The 20,678-nt window shown below is 50.7% G+C and overlaps 1 protein-coding gene across 5 annotated transcripts in view; it reads left to right on the top strand.

The window, feature by feature from the left end:
• Positions 1-20,678, top strand: part of PRDM4 (PR/SET domain 4) — a 146,630-nt gene that overhangs the window by 114,398 nt on the left and 11,554 nt on the right. For all 5 annotated transcript variants that reach the window (XM_078668831.1, XM_078668925.1, XM_078668875.1 and 2 more), the window contains one exon: positions 6,155-6,323. In XM_078668831.1, the coding sequence (XP_078524957.1) occupies positions 6,155-6,323 (169 nt within the window). The remainder of the gene's footprint in view (positions 1-6,154; positions 6,324-20,678) is intronic.

Genomic DNA, 20,678 nt, shown 5'->3' with positions numbered 1-20,678 from the left:
AAGGCGGATGGGGGGAGAACCCTGTATTTTGAGTTCGGCTACGAGGTATTCAAAGGAGGCATATTCTGCGTTATTGATAAGGGAGAGCTGTAATTAGTCTTTAAAGATGATAGCAACACCACCGCCTTTTCGGATGGGTCTATCTTTCCTAATGATGGAGTAGCCCGGGGGTGAGAGTATGTCAAGAATGCTTGTAGAGTGGTCATTAAGCCAGGATTCTGTAAGGAACGCAATGTCGATGGATTCGCTAAGGATGGTTTCAGAGATTTCTATGGCATGTCGGGCAGCGGAGCGGCAGTTAACAAGCATGCAGGTGAGGGGTTTGGGAGTGGGTTTGGGAGATGGGAGGGCATGGATGGAGGTGAGAAGAGGAGGGGGTCTAGGTGAGACAGGTGAAAGGGGAATACGACTAGTCCCCAATATGACGGGGATGTTTGAGAAGGGGGGAGGCGTGTTCATGGTAGATGAGTATGGAGGGTAGGAATTTTGAAGGTCGGAGATCTCCCGGTGAGAGAGGGTGCAAGTAGTGCGGAGTGGTCTTTGAGCCCGGCAAAGCAAGGGAGTCGTTTTCCACAGTTTGGAGGTGGTGGGGTTTATTAGACTGGGTCTAGCGGTGTTTCTTCGGGGACGGGGATCGCTGGATTTGAGGTTGAGGAAATCGTTCCTAAGACTAGAAAGATCTCTGGTAAGAGTGGAGATGTTAAGTTCGATGTTGCGAAGGGAGTTTGAGATAAGAGTGAGGGAGTAAATAGAGTGTGGGGGGAGGAGGACAAATGGGGTTCAGAGTTAGCTGCAGAGGGGGGTCTGCTCTGAGGAGGCAGTGAGCAGATGCAGGCAGGAGGCCTATTAGTATGTATATGTCTATATGACATTACTGTTATTATGTACCGGGGACTCCCACCCCGACGACGGGGAATGATTCAGGCATGTGAATCTATGAAAGATACCAATACTGGATAACTGCAGTTACAGGTAAGTAACGCATTTCTTCCCCGCTTTCAGTAAAGCCATTATGGTGCTATGGAGTTTGTAACACCCAGCACTATTTACTCTTAATGGCATTACTGCACTTACAATGTCTAAGAATGGACTTAGACACTGTAGGGGTACAGAGCTCATGCATGCACCTGTACCCTCACCACTGGTATAGTGCACCCAACAAGAGGGGTGGCTGACCTATGCCAGGACAGTGGGTTGTAGGCATGGCACTCGGGGATGTGTGCCATGTCGACTCTTCACTTTGACCTGCACCAAAAGAGGCAGCCTACAATGGCAGTGTGTTTGTGTATGTGTAAAGGTACTCTAAGGTTGGCACAATAAGTGCCGCAGCCCTTAGAGGCCTTCCCTGGCCTCAGTGCCCTTGGTGCCCATGTTACCTTTTACAAGGGACTGACATGTGGCTGGGAGGTGCCAATTTGGGGGGGGGGGGTAGAATCTGCTGTGGCTGATTCAGACACACGTTCGTAGGGAACGCTGCAGGTTACAGATGAGCACCTAAATACACGACTAAACTGTTACGACCTTATTGACCAGACCCCCCAGGATATAGCGGCATGGATTCGCAAATTTAGCGGCACAAATATGGAATTTTAGCGGCACAAATATGGAAATTTAGCGGCATTTTAGTGGCACTTTATTTTACTCATAATCATTCATTTTCAGCCTTTAATCAATGGAAACTGTTTTAGCAGAGTATTCCACTTTGAATAGGCAACCTGGAATATGGAATAGAGGAAGCAGCCCACAGGTGAAGGCTGTTATCCCTTGGAATTGCCATTCTTCATCTGCCAGTTGGGCTATGCCGGCGAGACCCAGTTACCAGCATCACTGCCTCCTGTAATTATATCATAGCACCGGCCATACCATTACCCCCCACGCTGGTGTCGGAGTCATCTGATTGCCCCCGCACTCACCCGACACAACAGCAACCAACAAACAACATCAACAGGTGACAAACACCATAGGTTGATGACACTGCCAAGTCAACATGAAATGGCCCCGCAGAAGGGCTGCGCTTCAACATCATTAGCCTGCTGGTGGACCCTATACCAATTCTTTAGTCAAGGTAGTGTGGAACTGTTCGGTGTTGTGTAACTTGTGTCTCCAGCACAGGCCAGGCCGCTGCACGCAGAATAAGATCTTAGTTTCTACATCATGTTCTGCTCAACAGCGATCAGACAAGTAGTTGTGATGAAACTTTACTCTAGATAAGAGACCACACAAGCTCAACACTTTTTCACTTTGGAAATAACGTGTTTCCATACAAAGAAAGTGCTGCCAATGCACTCCCTCCCTGAAACACTACACTGCCGAGTGGGTGCCCAGCACTGCAGTGAAAGGGGGTGCTGGCAGGTACTGGTGAGCAGTGATGGAGGCGTACAGGGCCTCAGTACTGGAACAGCAATGGCTGAGTCTGTACACCCTCCTATGGCTGTGCTGCCACAGGCGCTGCAGAGGCACCGGGGCCTGCACCACCCCTGCTGATACCCAAGTGATTGATCCGCAGAGGTCATTATTAATAGATATCAGATATCAGACAGTTTCTTGATTTTTAGCCGAGGGTTAATGTAAGAGGCAAAGTCAACAAGGCTGAAGGAAACTTCCGGAATCAGAAGTCTACGAAAGAGTTTCCCGAGTGCCACCCTTCTGCCTGGAGTGACGGATTTTTGTTTGGTTCTCCACCTGAAGCCCAAGAGAAAGCGATCAGTAACTAGCAACCGTGAGATACCTGAAGCTACACGGAGAGCTTCAACATGACTCGGTTCTAAGTGTTTTGTAGTACAACTCTTCTGTTTAACATATTATGCGCTGCTGATCAGAATATGAAAGACATTTCGCCCTGGTGACGTAATGTGGTAGCGAAAGCAAAGTCGGCTGCACTCTCCGGTGCTGCGCCAGGGTTCATCCTCTGTCATGTTCCTCACAATGCACTTGCGATTTTAAACACTGAAATGCAGCCCAGTGACAGCCACCTACAAAAGCAGCTATAAATGAATTTCATTCAGGCTTCTATCAAGAGGACTCTGCCTGTAGATTACAATGCACAAAACTAATGTGTGCAGCCTGTCACCAGGGAGGCGCTTCCTGGGTCGCTGACAAGTCCTCTGTGGCGGTCACCAGCCTTGAGGGCTCCATAGCTTCCACTCAGCCCCCGCACGTTTAGCTGGCGGAGCAGGGTCCTAACGACGCCACTGTCCGAGTCCTATCTAGAACGGTGGGTAGCAACAGTCTTGACAGGCCTGCCTGACCCGTGGCAGGTAAGTCACTCACCTCAGCTGGACATCCAGCCAAGCCCCCTCAACTTCAAACTGGGAGACACCCGCCGAATGTAAAACGCCGTGGACTCAGGCGCATGCGAACTCCTCAGCCAATCAGCACTTCGGAATGTTGGTAGCCGCACTCGATTGGAGGTAAAGCACCAATCCGAGGTCACCCTACACATTATCAGTAACTCCCTCTCCCGGATATAGCATACCAATGATATGCGGTGAAAGTTCTGTACCAGACGACTGCTATTAGCCAGACCCCCCAGGATATAGCGGCTTTTGTAAAAATGCCGCGATTTCTACAAAAGTGCCGATTTCGCGGGCACTTTTGTAAAAATCGCGGCATTTTTACAAAAGTGCCGATTTCGCGGCAAACCGCGAAATCCTGGAGGGTCTGATTGACACAACAGAACATGTGATCATCGTGAGATTTGGAGCCCTGATGACGTCCACATAGGACAAAACGCGTTGGCTGGATTGATTTGATTTATGTTTTCTGGATGAAATAATGGATTGAAAAATAACAAAGAATTGAAAATCCAACCAAAAAGGTCCCTAAGGACTTTCTTTGCGTGAAATTACTTATGGATGATTGAGCATCTTGCTTTAGAAGGACTAATGAATTGCACGCTCCTTTTGTATATGTTGTAGTTTTGTTGTAAGTGGCACAGTGGCATTGGGACCACAGAAAGTAGAGCGTAATTGGAGCTGAGTGACAAAATTCCCGATAACACACTAATGCACACTTTCCTTACTGCCCTCACCGCTAGCGAGTTGTTTAATTGTCTTTTAGTTTCTGTATAGCAAGTTTGGATGCACTTAAGGATCCATCTTGAAATTCCTGACTTTGAAATTACCTTTCCTGTACAAGGAAGTGTAAAGCCAAAAAACAATTGATTTCTTTCTGAATGTTTTAGTTCTGTCAACATAATACATTAGGGCTCTTTTGACTTCTGTGTGTAATGATCTCTCAGCAACTGAATCTGGTTGCGGGAAAAACATAGGTAATTCGATGAATTGATTAATATGAAAATCAGAAACTACTTTTCGAAGGAATTTAGGATTTGCTCTGAGTACCACTATGTCTATATGTAGTTGGAATAAAGGTTCCTCAAGTGTTAATGCCTCAATTTCACTAACCCTTCAAAGTGAAGTGAAAGCAATTAAAAAGGCAATTTTCCATGATAAGTATTGCAATTGACACTAGTGAAGTGGTTCGAAGGAAGGGCCCATGACTTATGTTAATACAAAATTAAGTTCCAAGCAGGTGCAGGAGGGAGCCTGGGAGGAATGGTTCTTTTGAGTCCCTCCATAAAAGCTTTAATGAGAGGAATCTTCAATAAGTGCTGTGTATTCTGCAAATAGGCTGCAATAGCCGCCAGGTGTAAACATATGGATGTATATGCTAACCCTGTTGTTTGTAAATGCAATAAGTAAGTTATTAGTGTTTGTACCATTGCAGTAAGAGGGTTGATATTGTGTTGTTGACATTAAACAACAAATCTTTATTTGGTATCATAATATTGCCTTGTGGTAGGTTTACAGGCTTCCTTGAGAATGTCCATTCATTTTTGTGGCAAGTTTAGATATCCAAATTCTAAGACCTCAATTTGCAAAGTTAATTTCCATGGGATTGGGGTGTCTTAGCTTCCCTTTGTTTTATGTGAGATGTTCGGATTGAGGGGAAACTTCTTGTGTGGCGCTAGGGATAGTTCCAAGAGTGTCGAAAACCGAGGATGTACAGCCCATGTTCGTGTAATGAGTATCATTGTAAGATGTGTTTGCATGTTTCCCTGACCACTAATGAAAGAAGTGGAAAAGTGTAGGCAAATATCCCTGACCACTTCATCGATAGAGCATTGCCTTTAGACTGTTGGTGTGTATGTGCTTGCAAAGTTTTGGCATTTAGCAGTTTATTGGGTTGCTAACCGGTCTATTTGTGGAAACCCCCACCGTTGGAAGTACGGTAGAAGGACTGTGTGTGGGAATGGACTTGTAGCTGCGTTCTGCTTAGGAAGTCTGCAACTTGATTGCTTGTCCCTGGGACATGTTCTACTAGGAGATGAAATTTGTGGTGTATTGTTATGCTCGATATTTTCTGTGCTAACCGAGATAATTGGAGTGGGTGCCTCCCACCGGTTTTTGTGTATAATACATAGTTGTCATATTGTCTGTTCAAATCAGGACAACTTTGTGTAGTAGGTGAGATAGGAAGGCTTTCATTGCTAAGTGAACAGCTTGCAGCTCTAGGTAATTGTTATGGATATTCCTGTGTTTGGAATCCCATACCCCCTGGATTGTTTGGTCTGGAGATGAGCTCCTCAACCTGCTATGAGAACAATTTGTGGAACTGGGTCTTGAAACGGCTGTCCTTTGGATAAATTCTGTGTATTCCACCATTACAGAGTGGTGTGTGTGTGTGGCTGTCTACCAACACTAAATTATGAAGTTGACCCAGTGACACTGGCACTGTTGAGTCAGGACACTGGCACTGGGGTCTGATTAGCTGGGCTTAGTGCACTCTGAGTCGAAAAACCAGCAGCACCAGTCAAACTTGGGGGTGTACATACAAAAAGAGGCATTTCCTTACAAATATGGATCAAGATGCTGTCCCCCATGCACAGACTGTCAACCACAGCATTTTGCATTAACTAGGAGAAAAAGCATCACTGTCACGCTGCACCACTTCCTACGAGGATTTGTCCAGTAGTATGTATTAAAAGTGCTGTGCCATACAGAATGTTTTTTGGTTTCATAATGTGTGAGATGTGTTCAAGGTTTGCGTGAAATCAAGTCCATGTAAGCAGAATATATTTGATAAATTGAAGGCTGATTCAGGCACAATTTACAACTTTGTTTTCAGAGATTCCCTTTTGCTTGGTCCTTAGGTCAGAAAAACTTTCGCTGTGGGATGTGTGACAAATCGTTCACTCAGAAGTCTCACCAGACCTCACACATGGTGATTCACACCAGGGAGAAGACCTTGAAGTGTGACTTCTGTGACAAGATGTTTATGAGGCGTCAGGACCTAAAAGAGCATGTGCTGATCCACACGAGGTAAGTAACAAAGTAGCTTCTACCTTGGCACTTTTGATAACTCTATATTCCAAAGTAATATTTGGTGATCCACCTCCTTATAGTAACTAGCCCGCAAGTAGCCTGGTCACGACCTCAAACGCTAAATGTTGATCCAGACTTGCATTTACTGGTGGCTGACTTTAGTGCTAAATGCAAGAGAGAACAACTCCAGCATACCACTCCCTCCTGCCCCTTCCCCCCCCCCTCGCACACCACCCTCCGCAGTGATAAAAAAAATCTGTAACAAACAGGCATTAGAACAGGCAGAAATGAGGTTGCCAGCATTACAAGGACACAAAAACTAGAAGATATTTTTTTTTATGTTAATTCTTTTTTTTATTAGTCTTTCAGTTGTACATAATGTCTTCTTGGTTATATATAAGGTAACAAAAATGCTTTTGACATTTTTTATTCTAACTTTTCAACATGCTGCACAGCAGCCACAATGCTCTACAACGTAGCTTAATGACATTGGCAAAACCAATACCTCTGGCTAAACACGTTTAAGGTCCCAAAGGCGAGACCCATTGGCTACAACAGTGCTTGTTTTCTTTATATCTCACTGATGCATTTTTTACCCTACTCAGTGAGTGGAATCTGTGTATGAAACGTGGCAGACTCGTGCATGAGCAAGAGTCCAGTCCTGACTTGGCGTGTCAATATGCCTACATACTACACTGTCTACTAGTACACTTGTGTGTGTGTGTGTGTGTGAGAGAGAAAGAGCATTGTGCATGCATGTGTTTTTTTAAAGAGTATTGTATTTGTATGTAAGAGATTGTGTTATGTAGACGAATGTGCAAGATGTGTTATTTTAAAGTGTTTTCTGAGATTTATAATAAAAAGATTTGGCCTGTTGACTTGTTACCCTGATCATCGATGCAAATATTGCCTGAATTGCTGCTCACTACTCAAGACGTTTACACGCTATGGGCCCCTGAGGCTTAATCGAAACAGCAAACTTTTCCTGAACAGAAAGGCACACTAATTTAAAAGTGACTCCCTGTGAATATTGGCTGTGGACGTCGGGTCGTTTTGCTTTGGAAGATCTGGGCCAGCAGAGCATTAAGAAGACTATTCGGCATATGTAGACAGCTGCTATACGTTAACACTACAAAAGTTCAGAAACCAAATGTCCTAAAATATGACCCCTCTCTGGAGCTTTGTCTTATTGTCCCTGGAGCTCAGAAAATCTTTGCCCCTGTGCTGAAGAAGTGTGCAGTTTCCATCAGTCTGCAACATCGAAGAATCAAGCAACCAATCTTTGGCATATAAATAATTTGTAATAGGATAGTGCTGCCTTAAAAAATTGAAATCATTTTTAAACTAGAACAAAAAGCTAATATGCATGCTAAAGATATGGAACCCAGCGTTAGGTACCACCAGAAAAATACATAAGAAAACATTGTTCCCATACATCAATTATTAGACTAAATTAGATAACCTAATGTGGACTGGAAAAAAAAAGTCAGTCATGACAAGCGATAAGTTGACAACTATGTGAGGTTGATTAAGTGAGAAATGTTAGTTGAGACATTAAAGGGCAGTGGGCAAGAGCAGTGCCACAGAGAAGATAATAAAATTAGTCACTGTTGCAGCCTTATCAGCATATCTGATAGCGACATCTAGCCGCAGATTCCTTAACTTAGAATATCCCCAGGCGTCAGACTGGATCCGGAAAAACTTTTGCAGTATCACCTCTGCATGCCTGGGGACAGCGCCATACGACCCCGCCCTGACGTCAGTGAGGTCATATAAGTTCCTCGCGGCACGCTGACATCAGTTTCCTTCTTTTCTGCGTGCAACGCGGATTCGGAGTGAGCGTTCCTCTGGCCTGTTTTCAGGCCCTTTCTCGACGCTTCGCGTCTGGAACAGTGTGTGTTGCCCTCGGGCTTTAAATCTTGTACTTCCTGTTCGCGGCAAATGTCCGCGACCGACCCACATCTTACCTGTATGTGGTGTCTGGGCGAGCACCACGACTCCACGGACTGCGACGTCTGCCAACGCCTCAAGCCAAAGTCCCGGCAGAGCGCCAGATGAAGCTTCACGACTTTCCCGGTCAGAGTCGTCTTGTCCAACGGCCTCTTCGATGCAGTTCGGCCTTCGATCGCCATCCAGGACCCGGGGCCGCCTTTCACCACTTCTTGGTAAGTTTTGGCGCTTGTCGCCGAGGTCCTCGACCTCACCTTCTTCTGTTGTCAGGGGCACTGGTTCCCGGAACATTCCGGACGTGTGCCCCTAACAGTCGCCCCCACCTGTATCCGCCCTATCAGGGTGCAGGGGCGGCTCAGTCCCAAATGGAGGCTTATGCCACGGCTTTGCAGAACTCCCTTGGGTCCTCTCCCGTCCCTGGGTGTCGTTTGGCCTCCGCTAGCTGTGGGGTCCCAGACGGACTCGCCGGTGGGTTCGCCCCCAGCGTCAGATGAGCCCTTGCCCTCCAGGGAGGTCGGAGATGTGGTATCGACGACCCATTGAAGCCCTGCCATGCCGTATAGTCCCATGGGGCTTCCTGTGGCATCGCAGGCGGTTGCTGGTGCTCAAAGCCTCGCTTTGTGCCCGCCTCGGCCTTCTGGGCAGGTGGCCGCCTGTCCGGAGCCAGGGTCGGCGCAGATGCGGTGCCATAAACACGCCTCCCCGGCTCCGACTCCGGTTCTTACTTTGGAGTCTGAGCCTGTTGTAGTTGAGGCCGAGTCTTTGCCGGTGCGGGGCCAGAGGCTTGCCTCCACAGCTCCGACGCCCTCTCCTTCTTCGGAAGTAGGGCTTGTCGCCTCCCCGGGTCTGCCTCCGCTTCTTCCGTCGGAGCCGGTTCTGGTTGAGGCTGAGTCCACGCCGGTGTGGCGCTGGAGGCTTGCAACCCCGGTTCCGACGCCTTCTCCTTTCTTAGAAGGGGAGCTTGTTGTGGATTCGGCGCCAGACGGAGCCGACTCGATGCCGGATGGAGTCGAGTCAGCGCTGGACAAAGCTCGATCGGCGCCTATTAAAGCAGTTTTGGCGCCGCATCGACACCGGGTTGTTGACTCTTCTCCGGAAGCATCCGGAGAGAGTTTGGCCTCTGTGTGTGGCTCTCTGTGTGTGGCGCTGTCTGTGTGTGGCGCTGTCTGTGTGTGGCGCTGTCTGTGTGTGGCGCTGTCTGTGTGTGGCGCTGTCTGTGTGTGGCGCTGTGTGTGTGTGGCTCGGTCTGTGTGTGGTTCTGTGTCCGCTAATACTCTCTAATGCTCACCTATTGCCATTGTAAATGACAATACCATTTATTTCTGTTTAAAAAAAAAAAAGAGAAAAATGCCAATAGCTCTAACTTTAACAAATCCGAGACCATTGCATTGTAAATGCTTGTTACAGTTGGTATTGGTTTTTCTCTCATGGGTGCTCACGTTGTTGCGTCCCTTTGAGGTCTGCCATAATACAGCGGACTCCCTCTCAGGGGTTTCTGTTACCTTAACCCCTTGCATGCGGCCGCGATTCTGCGCCTGTGCGGCAAAATCGCAAGTGGGCGGGTTTATGACGGCCCCCAGCCGTCATCCGCACATGAGCACCGCAGTGCATGATGGACGGGGGCCGTCATCAGCATGCAAGGGGTTAATACAGCTGACTCACTCTCAAGGGTTTCTTACCTGTAAACGATGCCTTTTCTTTAACCTTCACCAGGAGATTCATCTTCATTTTCTTCTCTTCTCCTGCCGCCTTCCCTCCCTCCCGCCTTCTCTATTTGCTGAGGGTTCTGTTCTCCTCTACAGTCGTCTTCTTTGGGGATCTGTTGACCTCAGTTTCAATCCTCCATTGCTATAGGGGCAGTGCCAGTGTTTTCATACCTTCCTGTGTTGGACTATTGCTTTCTCTGTGCTGCGTTCTTGTTATACGGCACAGTTCTACATGGTACTGACAGTCTATTTCAGTCTGTTGTTCTGCATGGTACTAACAGTCGATTTCTGTCTGTTGAGATACTCTTCCCTTGTTGCACTTGGGAAGGGTCTTCGCTTGGCTTGCAGGGTTCCTTTCCACAGCCTTTGACATGTAGGCAGTGTCTAATTCTGTCTTTTACGGTGGTATCTTGCACCATCCTCCTTCTTTATTTCACGTATGTTTCATCCTTTGCACACTGTTCCCACACTTTCTCAGTTTTTGTTGGTGGCTCCGCGTTGTGCCACGGAAAAGTTTCTCCAAAGAAAACTTACGTCAACGCGCCGGGAGGGATTTATAGAACGTCACGTATATGGACGACGTCAGGGCGGGGTTGTTTGGCGCCGTCCCCCGGTGCGCATAGGGGCTGCTGCTGCTGCTGCAAAAAATTCCGGATCCAGTCTGACGCCTGGGGATATTCTAAATTAAGGAATTTGTGGTTAGACAACGTCTCTACCAGATACATTGTTACCGAAGGTAAGTAACTCGTACTTCTGATGGATTCTTCTAACCACAGATTCCTCATGTTTTGAATTCCCCCAGGCGGGATCCAGAACACTTTGGCAAATGGTCCCAAGTCCTGGTAGGAGGTGCCAGTGGACTCCACCTTGGCTTTGCACTGCCTCAAGAAGTGATGGCATGAGCCCCAAGAGAGGCTAACTCTTTACATGCTGACTTAAGGTCAGTTCTTTCCGCGTCCTTCGACACTTTCAATCTTTGTCAGTGTCTTACTGACAACAAAATGTTTTTCACACTGTGTGCTAGGACGATGTGTCCACCTGTGACCACAGGCCTCAAACTGTCCTGTGACTGCACAAAGCTGATGTCGGTAGCGGACCTACATAACTTCTGCTTGTGGTTGTAGGATCCAAGCATGACTTGAAGTTCTGCGACAAATGCTCCCTAATGCAAGAGACCTCCTTAAGGGAGCATGAAGTAAAGTTATACATCCCCGCTGCAAGTCTGTGTCCTCGGGTAAGTCAGAGACGTGTGTTACCGACAGTATAAAAAGTCCAAATATGTTTTTTCCCCTCAACCCCCCCACGCCCCCCCCTGTAGCTTCAGCTCAAAGTCGCACAATCGTCACTTGAAGTAGCCAACTCTGCCTCCCTCGTTCAACTCGGAGTCTATCCCGACACTTGTCCTAACACAGCCTAGTTTACCAGGCCGCCATCTGCAAGGATGTCATACTGCAACTTTTCCGGACAGTTCTGGAATCCTTTGGAGTGCCTTAGGAACCCATAAATCTGTCGGCACTCCTAGTCTGACTTTCACCGTTGGGAATGCAGTTTCTGACCCGGTGGGACCTTGCCTGGCCCCTTGCACCATAGGCTTGTTCCTCCACATCTGTGTCAAAGGTCTCTTCAGGTTTGACTCAAATACAAAATTAGGGTCCCTGAATAAATAAGTTTGGAGAAGAGTCCAGGGAAGGGTACGAGTAACAAAATTAAACAAAAACTTTTCCAAAGTCTGCATATAGAAACAATACGTTTATGATATAGAGATACCATACGTCAGACCAGTTGAATTTATAATTTATTGGTCTCATAAAATTATATTTTTTGTTTTAAAACCTAAAAAATAGTGGTTTTTAACAAGCATATATACAGAGTTTGTGAGCTCCACATACATTGAAAAACAAATTGACCATGTTCGTACAATGAAAACAAACACAGAAATAACTAAATACATAACAGTTAAAGACAAAAACAATCACAAGCAATCATACTAAAGAATAATATACATATCCAAGACCTCAATTACAAAAGAACTCAAATGGTCCTAAAGGTTATTATCCACTGTAATACCAGTTGTGGTGCAGTGTTAAAAAGACTGTAATTGTGTTTTATATGGAGAAAAAATATAGGTGGACAGAAGTGTGCCTACGCGCTTTTCAGAAGTTACTAAACTATGAAAACAAGTAACACAACCTTTATCAGGGCGCTGTCTGTATTTTTAAATCGGTGGCAATTGCCATCCAGTTTGGATTTTTTCAGATAAAAGGGGGCTCACAACAATCTTCAGAAACTGGTTTCAAGGAATTATAGATAGAAGGAAGTTGAAACATTCATCCTTCCATTGAAGGACCTTCTGATTAATATTATCTTGTTCAGGACGATGTCTGAACGAGGTGGGTTCCAACCAATGATCAAGAATAAAAGTGCCGTCTAGGGGAGCAATCCATTGAAAATAGGAGGGCGGAATCCAGGCTAATAGCCAGCAAGTTGCTGTAGAATAAATGTCGGATGCCCCGCTGAGGTAGGCTTATGGCATAATCCTAAAATAAAGTAGCCATGAAGGTCAGGTAAACACTTTTTTTTTTTTAAACCATTTTTATTGATTTTGTGCACAAAATATACATACTTGGTTCGGAGACATCTCTATTCCCAGGATGTACAGTGATGTAGCTTCAGTGTCAATCCCGACCGAAAATCCCTAACCTTGATCCCCACCTCCCCCACTACCCCCACCCCCCCTTGTCAGTGTGCCTCCAGTCCCCTACTACGGCGTGTCAGAAATGATGTAGATGAAGCAGGCGGCTCCCCCCACCCATTCTTTTCCCAGTACGGTAGCCGGACGGATGTCCAGGTGTCGCCCAGTGCTGCATATGACCTCCATTCCTCTCATGGGCCTACGAGACGCATGCAATCCACCCTCGCCTGTTGCTGATCGCACTGTCTAGCACCCCTCCTCCACAACCTCTACCCTCACGCCCTCCGCCCCTGTATTCCCCTCCAGGTTTGCCGGCGTGCCAACCTCTCCGCCCTCATCTGCCTCCAGAAGTGAGTGTAGGTCCGTCACTAGCGCGCTCCACGCCCTGGCCGTATCTAGCGCTTTATCGTTGGCTGTGCGCCTAGCTAATTGCAATCTAAGAGACCCTTCACTCGCAGCCCATTGCAGGAAGCACCCCCGCCACCTCAGGAAGTTAGGCCCCCCTCTAGATTTCCAATGCAGTGTAAGTTCCCTCTTGGCCATTACCAACCCCAGATCGTAAAATTTGCTGGTAACTTTTGTGGCTGGAGTATGAGGAAACCAGAGTAGCAGGCATGCCCCCGCGTCCGCGTCGATCCGACGATCTGTAACCGCATTCAAGCAGGATAGAACATCAATCCAGTATGTGCCAAGCCCTGTGCACGACCAGAACATATGCTCAAAATCGGCACCTTCCGCGGCACAGCGGGGACATATCGATTGCGCACCCCCGAAGATCCGTTGGATTTTGGCCGGTGTCCAGTATGCCCTATGCAGAGTGTAGTACTGAACCCGTTGGAACCTAACATTGCGTGTCCCCTTCCAGGCCCTGCGTACAAGCAGAGGCCAGGTCGTCTCCGGTATCTGCCGACCTAGGTCAGCCTCCCAGCGCTCCTGCAGCTTGTCAAGGGGGGAGGATCAGCCAGCGCCAGTCTCCTGTACAGGCAGGTGATGGCCTTATAAGTGCCAGCCGCCATCACGACATACTGGCAGCCCAGCGACGTGGGTGGTTCTACCAGCCCCATCCTCCAGCGCTTCTGAATCCCAGCCACCAGAGCTGCATGTAGCAGGAAGTCACCCCTCAGTAGGTCGAAGACCTCCTGCAGGGCACAAAACGGCAGCAGGGCACCATCCCTATACAGATCCCCTATCATGTGGACCCCGCAGTCCTCCCAGTTGGTTAGCGCCGACCAGTCCCCGCCATGCGGGAGGGCCGTGCACATGCCCAAGGGAATCTCCGGCGCATATGGGACGTGGCATCCCACCCGCCTGTGGCCCCGTAGCCAGCACCGACGAAGGGTGCACTCCTCAAGAGTCAGCTGCTCCAACCGAAGCTCCTGTTGAAGCACGATGAAGGACAGGACATGGCGCTGCATAATCCGACCCTGCGGGCCGTCCGGTCCTCTAAATTCCTGTGCCACAGCCTGCATGAGCCACTGTAGTTGTGCAGCCAAATAATACCATTCGAAATCCCGGCACCGCTAGGCCACCTTTTTCTCGGGACCTAAGCAAGGTATTCAGGGCTACACGTCTCCTGCCAGAGCCCCAGATAAATCCTATCACCATGGATCTTAACGTTCGGAAAAAGGAAGGCGGTATCCACACCGGCAGTGTGTTGAAGAAGTAAAGCAGACGCGGAAGGACCACCATTTTCAACAACGCTATTCGACCTGCCACGGACAGCGGAAGAGTGCGCCAAAACCCCATGCTGCCTCTGATGCCCCTCAGGGCCCTACCCACGTTCCCCTCATAGAGGAGCGAATGGGTGTGATAAATGTGGACTCCGAGGTACTGCAGGCAATCCGGTTCCCAACGCAGTCCATCAAGCACCTCAGGCTGGACACAGCGGGAAGTCAAGGGGAAGAGGCAGGTCTTGGACCAATTAACACGGAGACCCGACAGGTTCCCGAACTCCTGGAGCAAGGCCCGTGCACCAGTCACCGACGTGTCCACATCAGCCAGGTACAACAAGAGGTCGTCGGCATACAAGGAAATATAATGCGATTCGTTGCGCAATGTGACCCCCTCAAAATACCGACCTTGTCGGGCCCAGGCCGCCAGCGGCTCAATCGCCAAAGCGAAGAGGAGCGGGGATAATGAACAACCTTGTCGGGTGCCCCTTTCCACCGAGCACGCCGCAGATATCGAGCGGCCCGTACGGACCCTAGCAGTAGCAGACTCATACAGCAACCTCGTCCAGCGGACGAAGCCGTCCCCCAGCCCGAACGGAAGAAGCACGCAGAACAAATAAGGCCATTCCACACTATCGAACGCCTTTTCGATATCCACCGAAAGCACGGCCGCACCCGCGGGGCCCTCCCCTTCAACGTCCATGACCCTTATCAGGCGCCGTATACACGTCGAGGTGTTCCGAGTGGGGATAAAGCCCGACTGGTCAGGGTGTACCAGAGAGCACATATGGACAGTCAGCCGCGTCGCCAAGATCCTGCTCAACACCTTATAGTCTACAGTGAGCATCGACAGCGGGCGATACGCCGTGGGAAGGCCGCCCTTCTTCAACAACGGTACTATGATCGCCTCTCTTGCCGACACCGGCAGTCTGCCCTGTTCCCAGGCCTCCCCATATACCTGGTGCAATCGGGGTGCCAGGAGGTCCACATACGCAGCGTAAAACTCCACCGGAAGGCCGTCACCTCCCGGCGTTTTCTTCCTGGCCATATGTTTAATCGCCGCTCTGATCTCCCCCAGCGTGATAGCCGCCCCCAACGCAGTGCTCTGCTCCGGGTCCAGCCGCTGCAACCGAGCCTCTTCAAGAAAGGCATCCAGTTCCGCCGGGCGCGCCGACATTCTGCTCCGATAAAGTTCCGCGTAGTAATCCCGGAACTGATCATTGATTTCTTGCTGTGAATGGACCAGATCACCGGTCGGAGTAGTCAGCGACAGTATCGGCGTACCCCTAGTCTCAGGATTGGCCAGCCACGCCAACAGCGAGCCGACCCGATCCCGCTCCGCGTGCGCTCGGACCATGTATTCCCGATAGTCATGGCAGCGAAGCCTCTCCACCTGGACGGCAACACGCTCTCGAGCTGCCAGCACTTCCTCCCTATTGCCCCCCGCCACGTGACCGTTCCTCTCCGCCTGCCGCAGAGCGGCCTCCTCCCGCTCGACATCGGCTAACAGCGCCCGGCGTACCCCCGACGAGGACGAGAGGCACGCGCCTCGTATCATCACCTTGAAGGCGTCCCACTCAATCGCTCGAGTGGTCGCAGTACCCGAGTTCTCATGGAAGTAACGTTCAATGCAGTCCTGCACTTCGGTGTGGAAGACCGGGTCCTCCCAACGCCAGCGGGTTCAACCGCCACGTGGGGACCGGCTGCTGTTGTCTGGACCAGAGGACCGTAAGCAGGCAAGGGTTATGGTCCGATATGGTCCTCGCATTCGCGCGTAAAGTTCCCGGACCCCAACCGAACAGAGAAAGGTGTCGAGACGTACATGTAGGTCATGAGGTGCAGAGTAAAACGAATAGTCCCTATCGGTGGGATGACACGTCTGCCACGCGTCCACGAGCCCCCACCGCTCCTGCCAGTCCCTCCGAGCCTTGGCCACCCTGCGTACCACCGACTGAGCCAGCGGCGGGTGGGAGCGGTCCATCTCAACGTCCGCCACAGAATTAAATTCCCCTCCCATGAACACCGTGCCCACTAACATAGGTGTCCACCTCCTCGACAACGCGGAGAAGAACGCAGCCTGATCAAAGTTTGGGGCATAAACGCAGCAAAGCGCACCATCCCGGCCTTCCAACCTCCCCAATACTGCCACAAACCTCCCGTCCGAATCCACCCTCGTTGTTAAGGGTTGAAAGGGGATACCCGCCCGCACCCAAATCAACACCCCCCTAGCATGCGCAGAATAAGTAGTATAGAAGAGTTGCCCTCTCCATCGCCGCTGCAGCGCTTGTCCTTCTGCCAACGTTAAATGCGTCTCCTGTAAAAAGGCCACCTGGACCCCCCTACGGACAAGATATGCATGCACTTTGTATCTCTTTCTCATGGAGTTGAGCCCCCGCACATTCCAGGTGATGCACTTCAAGTCTAATCTAGCCGCCATCAATGGGCACGTATCGGAGTCCAATCCCTGACACTCCCATCGGCACACTGACAATTCCCAAAAACTCAAAAAAAACGTACCAACCCCAATCCCGCCTACCCCCAGAACAGGCACCAAACAGTTGTCACCCATCCAAACCCAACCCCCGTATACGAGGGAAACTCCGGAAGTTACCAGAGACTCACAAGTTATGTGAGATCGAGGGGGTGACTCCCCACCAGCCGGCCGGACAGCCAAAGACCCGCCACGCCAGGAGAGGTTGATCGCGACTAAGAGTAGACCACCCCTCGTCCCCCTCCCAGCAGCACCACCTCCCCATTAAAGAAGCCAGGGACCTTGCGTACTCCGGCACGAACCCCAGGGAGCAGATAACAATTTCAGTTACCATCATCCCAAAATGCAGGACCCCACCAACCCAAGAAGTGCCATCTCCACAGGCCTAGCACACCCCTTTACTGTCCACCGCTCAGCTTCCTGGTAATCACTCATCCAACAGTCCATCGGCAGTCTGCGGGGTGACCTGAGGCAACTCCCCAGGTTCCTTGTCCGAACCCCCATCTGAGCCACCTGGCTCCGCCTCATCAGAACCCAACCGGGATCCCGAGTCTACCGCCTGGGTTTCGGGCACTGCTCCAGAGATGTCCGACACCGCCTGTAGGGCAGCCCTCCTCTCCTGGTCCGTCTGTGACGCCAAAGGGGACCTCCTGTTCTGCTCTCTCCTCCGATTACCCCTGCTTCTGCGCGGTTTCGGCCGATCCTCCGCAGTCCCCGTCCATGTACCTGTGCCATCCTTGCCTGCCCGATACCGCTCCAACCACTGCCAAGCATCTTCCGGTGAGTCACAGAACGTCGCCACTCCATCTACCAGCACCTTCAGGCGTGCCGGGAACAGCAAAGAATACTGCACCCCCTCATCGCGGAGAGCTCTCTTGACAGCGACGAAGGAGAAGCGGCAGCGCTGGACCTCCTGGGAGTAGTCGGGAAATATCGACACTGATGCATTGTCCACCTTGTATGGGCCAGCCAACCTGGCCTGCCGCAGAATAATGTCCCGATCCCTGAAATGGAGCAGCCGAGCTATCACTGGTCGAGGGGCCGGACCGGGGCCAGGGGGTGAGCCGGGACCCTATGGGCTCTTTCCAAGGTATAGAAGTGCATCAAACCTTCAGTGACCACCACATCCCGCAGCCAGATCTCCAAGTACGCAACCATGTCGTCCCCTTCAACATTTTCGGGCAGACCCACCACACGGACATTATTGCGTTTGTTGCACCCTTCCGCGTCAGCTGCTCTCCTTTCCAGTTGCTGCACCCTGCCAGTTAAGTACTCCAACGTGGCATCCGACGCCTTCTGGCCCGGTTCCAATGTCCCTATCACCAGTTCTGCGGCCTTGACGCGGTCAGCAAGCTTGTTATGGCCCGCCTTCAAAAGGCCACGGCTCGTGGAGACCTGAGCAATGTCTTGGCGCAACGCCTCTCTTGTGTCCCCTATGGCCTTAAGGATTTGGTCCATCTGTTGCTGTTGCAACCCCGTCACCTGGCCTTCTGTCGGCCGCAGCTCATGCGTATCAAGGGAGTCTTCAGCCTGGTCCGGCGGCGCCGCGCCCGCCCCCTTCCGCGGCTTCCCAATGGATAGTCACCGGTAATCGCGCTGGCGCCAAGTGCTGCAGGTCCGTCCCGACGTGCACTCCAGATGAGGATAGGAGCCGCCTTCCCGCAGGCCGGCCAGGCAGGGTGTCGGGGACGCACACGCAGAGGAAAAGACTTCCAGCAGGCGCAGTCGGGCCCCAGGCACTCGGTGCTCCTATGGGACCTCTTCCGCTCCAGGCCCCCACAGCCGTCAACCAGAACCACCAGCGATACCGCACCACTCCGGGCCTCTCGCGATCGCTGGTATGTTCAATGAGGGCAGCAGAGCGTCCACAGGCCCCCACCCAAGGTAAGATGGCCGCTCCGGGGTGACAGCGGCGCTCCCAGCGCCCGGTGTCCTATGGCGCTGGCACCAAGATCGCCACCGCTGAAGTCCACTCTGAGCCAATAAGGGGTCCCCCTTAATCGATCTTGGGTCTTCCGCTAACACCGCGGTCACCAGCTACTCAGCAGCATTACCACTGCCCGGCAGGCCCCCAGTAGGCCAGGTACCCCCTAGTTCCTGGGGAGCACCACTCCTCAAATGAGGCCGCGGGGCCGGGGCGCCAATCACCATTGCACCGCCTGTCACCGATAGGAGCCGCCGTGCACAGGGCCCCCCTCCGAGCCGCTCCGCTCCTCAAGTCCGCAGCGACGCCGGCACAGCCCCCTCACTCCGGTGCCTCGGCTCGTCGGTTCCGGCCCGTCGGGACCCCCGCTCGCGGTCCCCAGCTCCCGGGACCAGTGATCTCCCCAACGCTGTCCTCCGGTCGTCCACAAGGGTCCATTCGCCGAACAGCCCCTCAGTAATTGAGGCCGGGGATCGGCCGTGGGTTGGAGGCCCTGACAAGATGGCCGGCCTTCGCCTTCGCAGCTCCCTCTAACGAGCCGAGTCTCGAGCAGCCGCAGGTCCCAGCCCACATCTGACCGGCGCTAAAGTACACCGCGTCGGTCAGGAATCAAGCCTGGGGGGTGGCGCCGCCGGAGGGGTCCTCGGTCAGGATAATTACCGAGATCGACCCGGAGCTCGGGGCTCAGGCGACCATGCTCGGCAGTGTCGTAGCCACGCCACCGGTCAGGTAAACACTTGGGGCCGCTTTACGTCAATGGCCTGGATTCGGCCGAAGACTGGATGAACCGTTTGATGTCTTTTGTAATTGATGTCTTGGATATGTGTATTTTTCTTTGGTATGGTTGTATGTGATTGTTTTCTTTTTAACTGTTATGTAGTTAGTTATTTCGGTCTTTGCTTTCATTGTACTTACATGGTCCATTTGTTTTTCAATGTTGTGGAGCTCACAAACTCTGTATATATGCTTGTTAAAAACCACTATTTTATGTTTAAATAAATAAAAATATAATTTTATAAGACCAATAAATTATAAATTCAAAAGGTCTGACGTATGGATCTCCATATCATAAACGATTTGTTTCTATATGCAGATTTTGGAGAAGTTTTTGTTTAATTTTGTTACTTGTATACTTCAGGTTTGACCACTTCAATGTTGGGTTTTGATCCAGATGTGCTGATTCCATATCCAGCCCCTGACACCCGAGCCATCTTTGGCCCGAGCTCGGCCCATGTCTCATTATGAAATAACTAACATACGACCTTGCTGCCCATTAATGAGCATCCTTAGAGGGTGATGGTTCAGGGTCCTACCAGTAAGGCCAACCCTAATGCTTTCCACACTGCTTCACTGGACTGAGCTTTCCACCAGCAGTACTGAAAGTTGAGAGGGTACTCTTGGAGCCTTGACTATTGCTAAAGGCATCCATCACAGCCGGTTTAGCACCATTTACAGCCCTTTAGTGGCACCTAAGGTTGTGACGATTGGGGGGGGGGGGGCATGGCTACCAACCAGAACAGTAGTCGTCGTCCATTTTGTAGCCTACTGCGACCTGCTGCTCTCATTTCCACTCCCCTGGTCATCAGTAGCCAGTAGGGGGCAGGATACGATTTGTCTGGCTAGCATGAAGTTATCGCAGTCCAGTGGGTGTTGTGGGTTGTTCAACATGGTTACCTAATTCCTTTTAGGTTTACTCACCCTTCTGTTCATCCTGCTTTTGTTCAGACACGGCAGATCAAGACTCCATCTTTGACTAGGCAGGTCAATCACTGGTGCCCGTGGGGGTGAGCGAGGTTGTGGAGAGTCTTCCTGAGGACTGTTATTCCAAGTACTATTTTGGTGCTCAAATGGATTTTGAGCTCTGGCAGGTGTTGGGCCTTTGGTTTTTAAATACCTTCCCTGTGAAGAACAAGTTTAAA

The sequence above is a fragment of the Lissotriton helveticus genome, chromosome 1_1 (genome assembly GCF_964261635.1).
Source record: "Lissotriton helveticus chromosome 1_1, aLisHel1.1, whole genome shotgun sequence".
Classification (NCBI taxonomy): domain Eukaryota; kingdom Metazoa; phylum Chordata; class Amphibia; order Caudata; family Salamandridae; genus Lissotriton; species Lissotriton helveticus.
The sequence above is the reverse complement of the archived record's forward strand: the minus strand, read 5'-3'. Positions and strand labels throughout refer to the sequence as shown.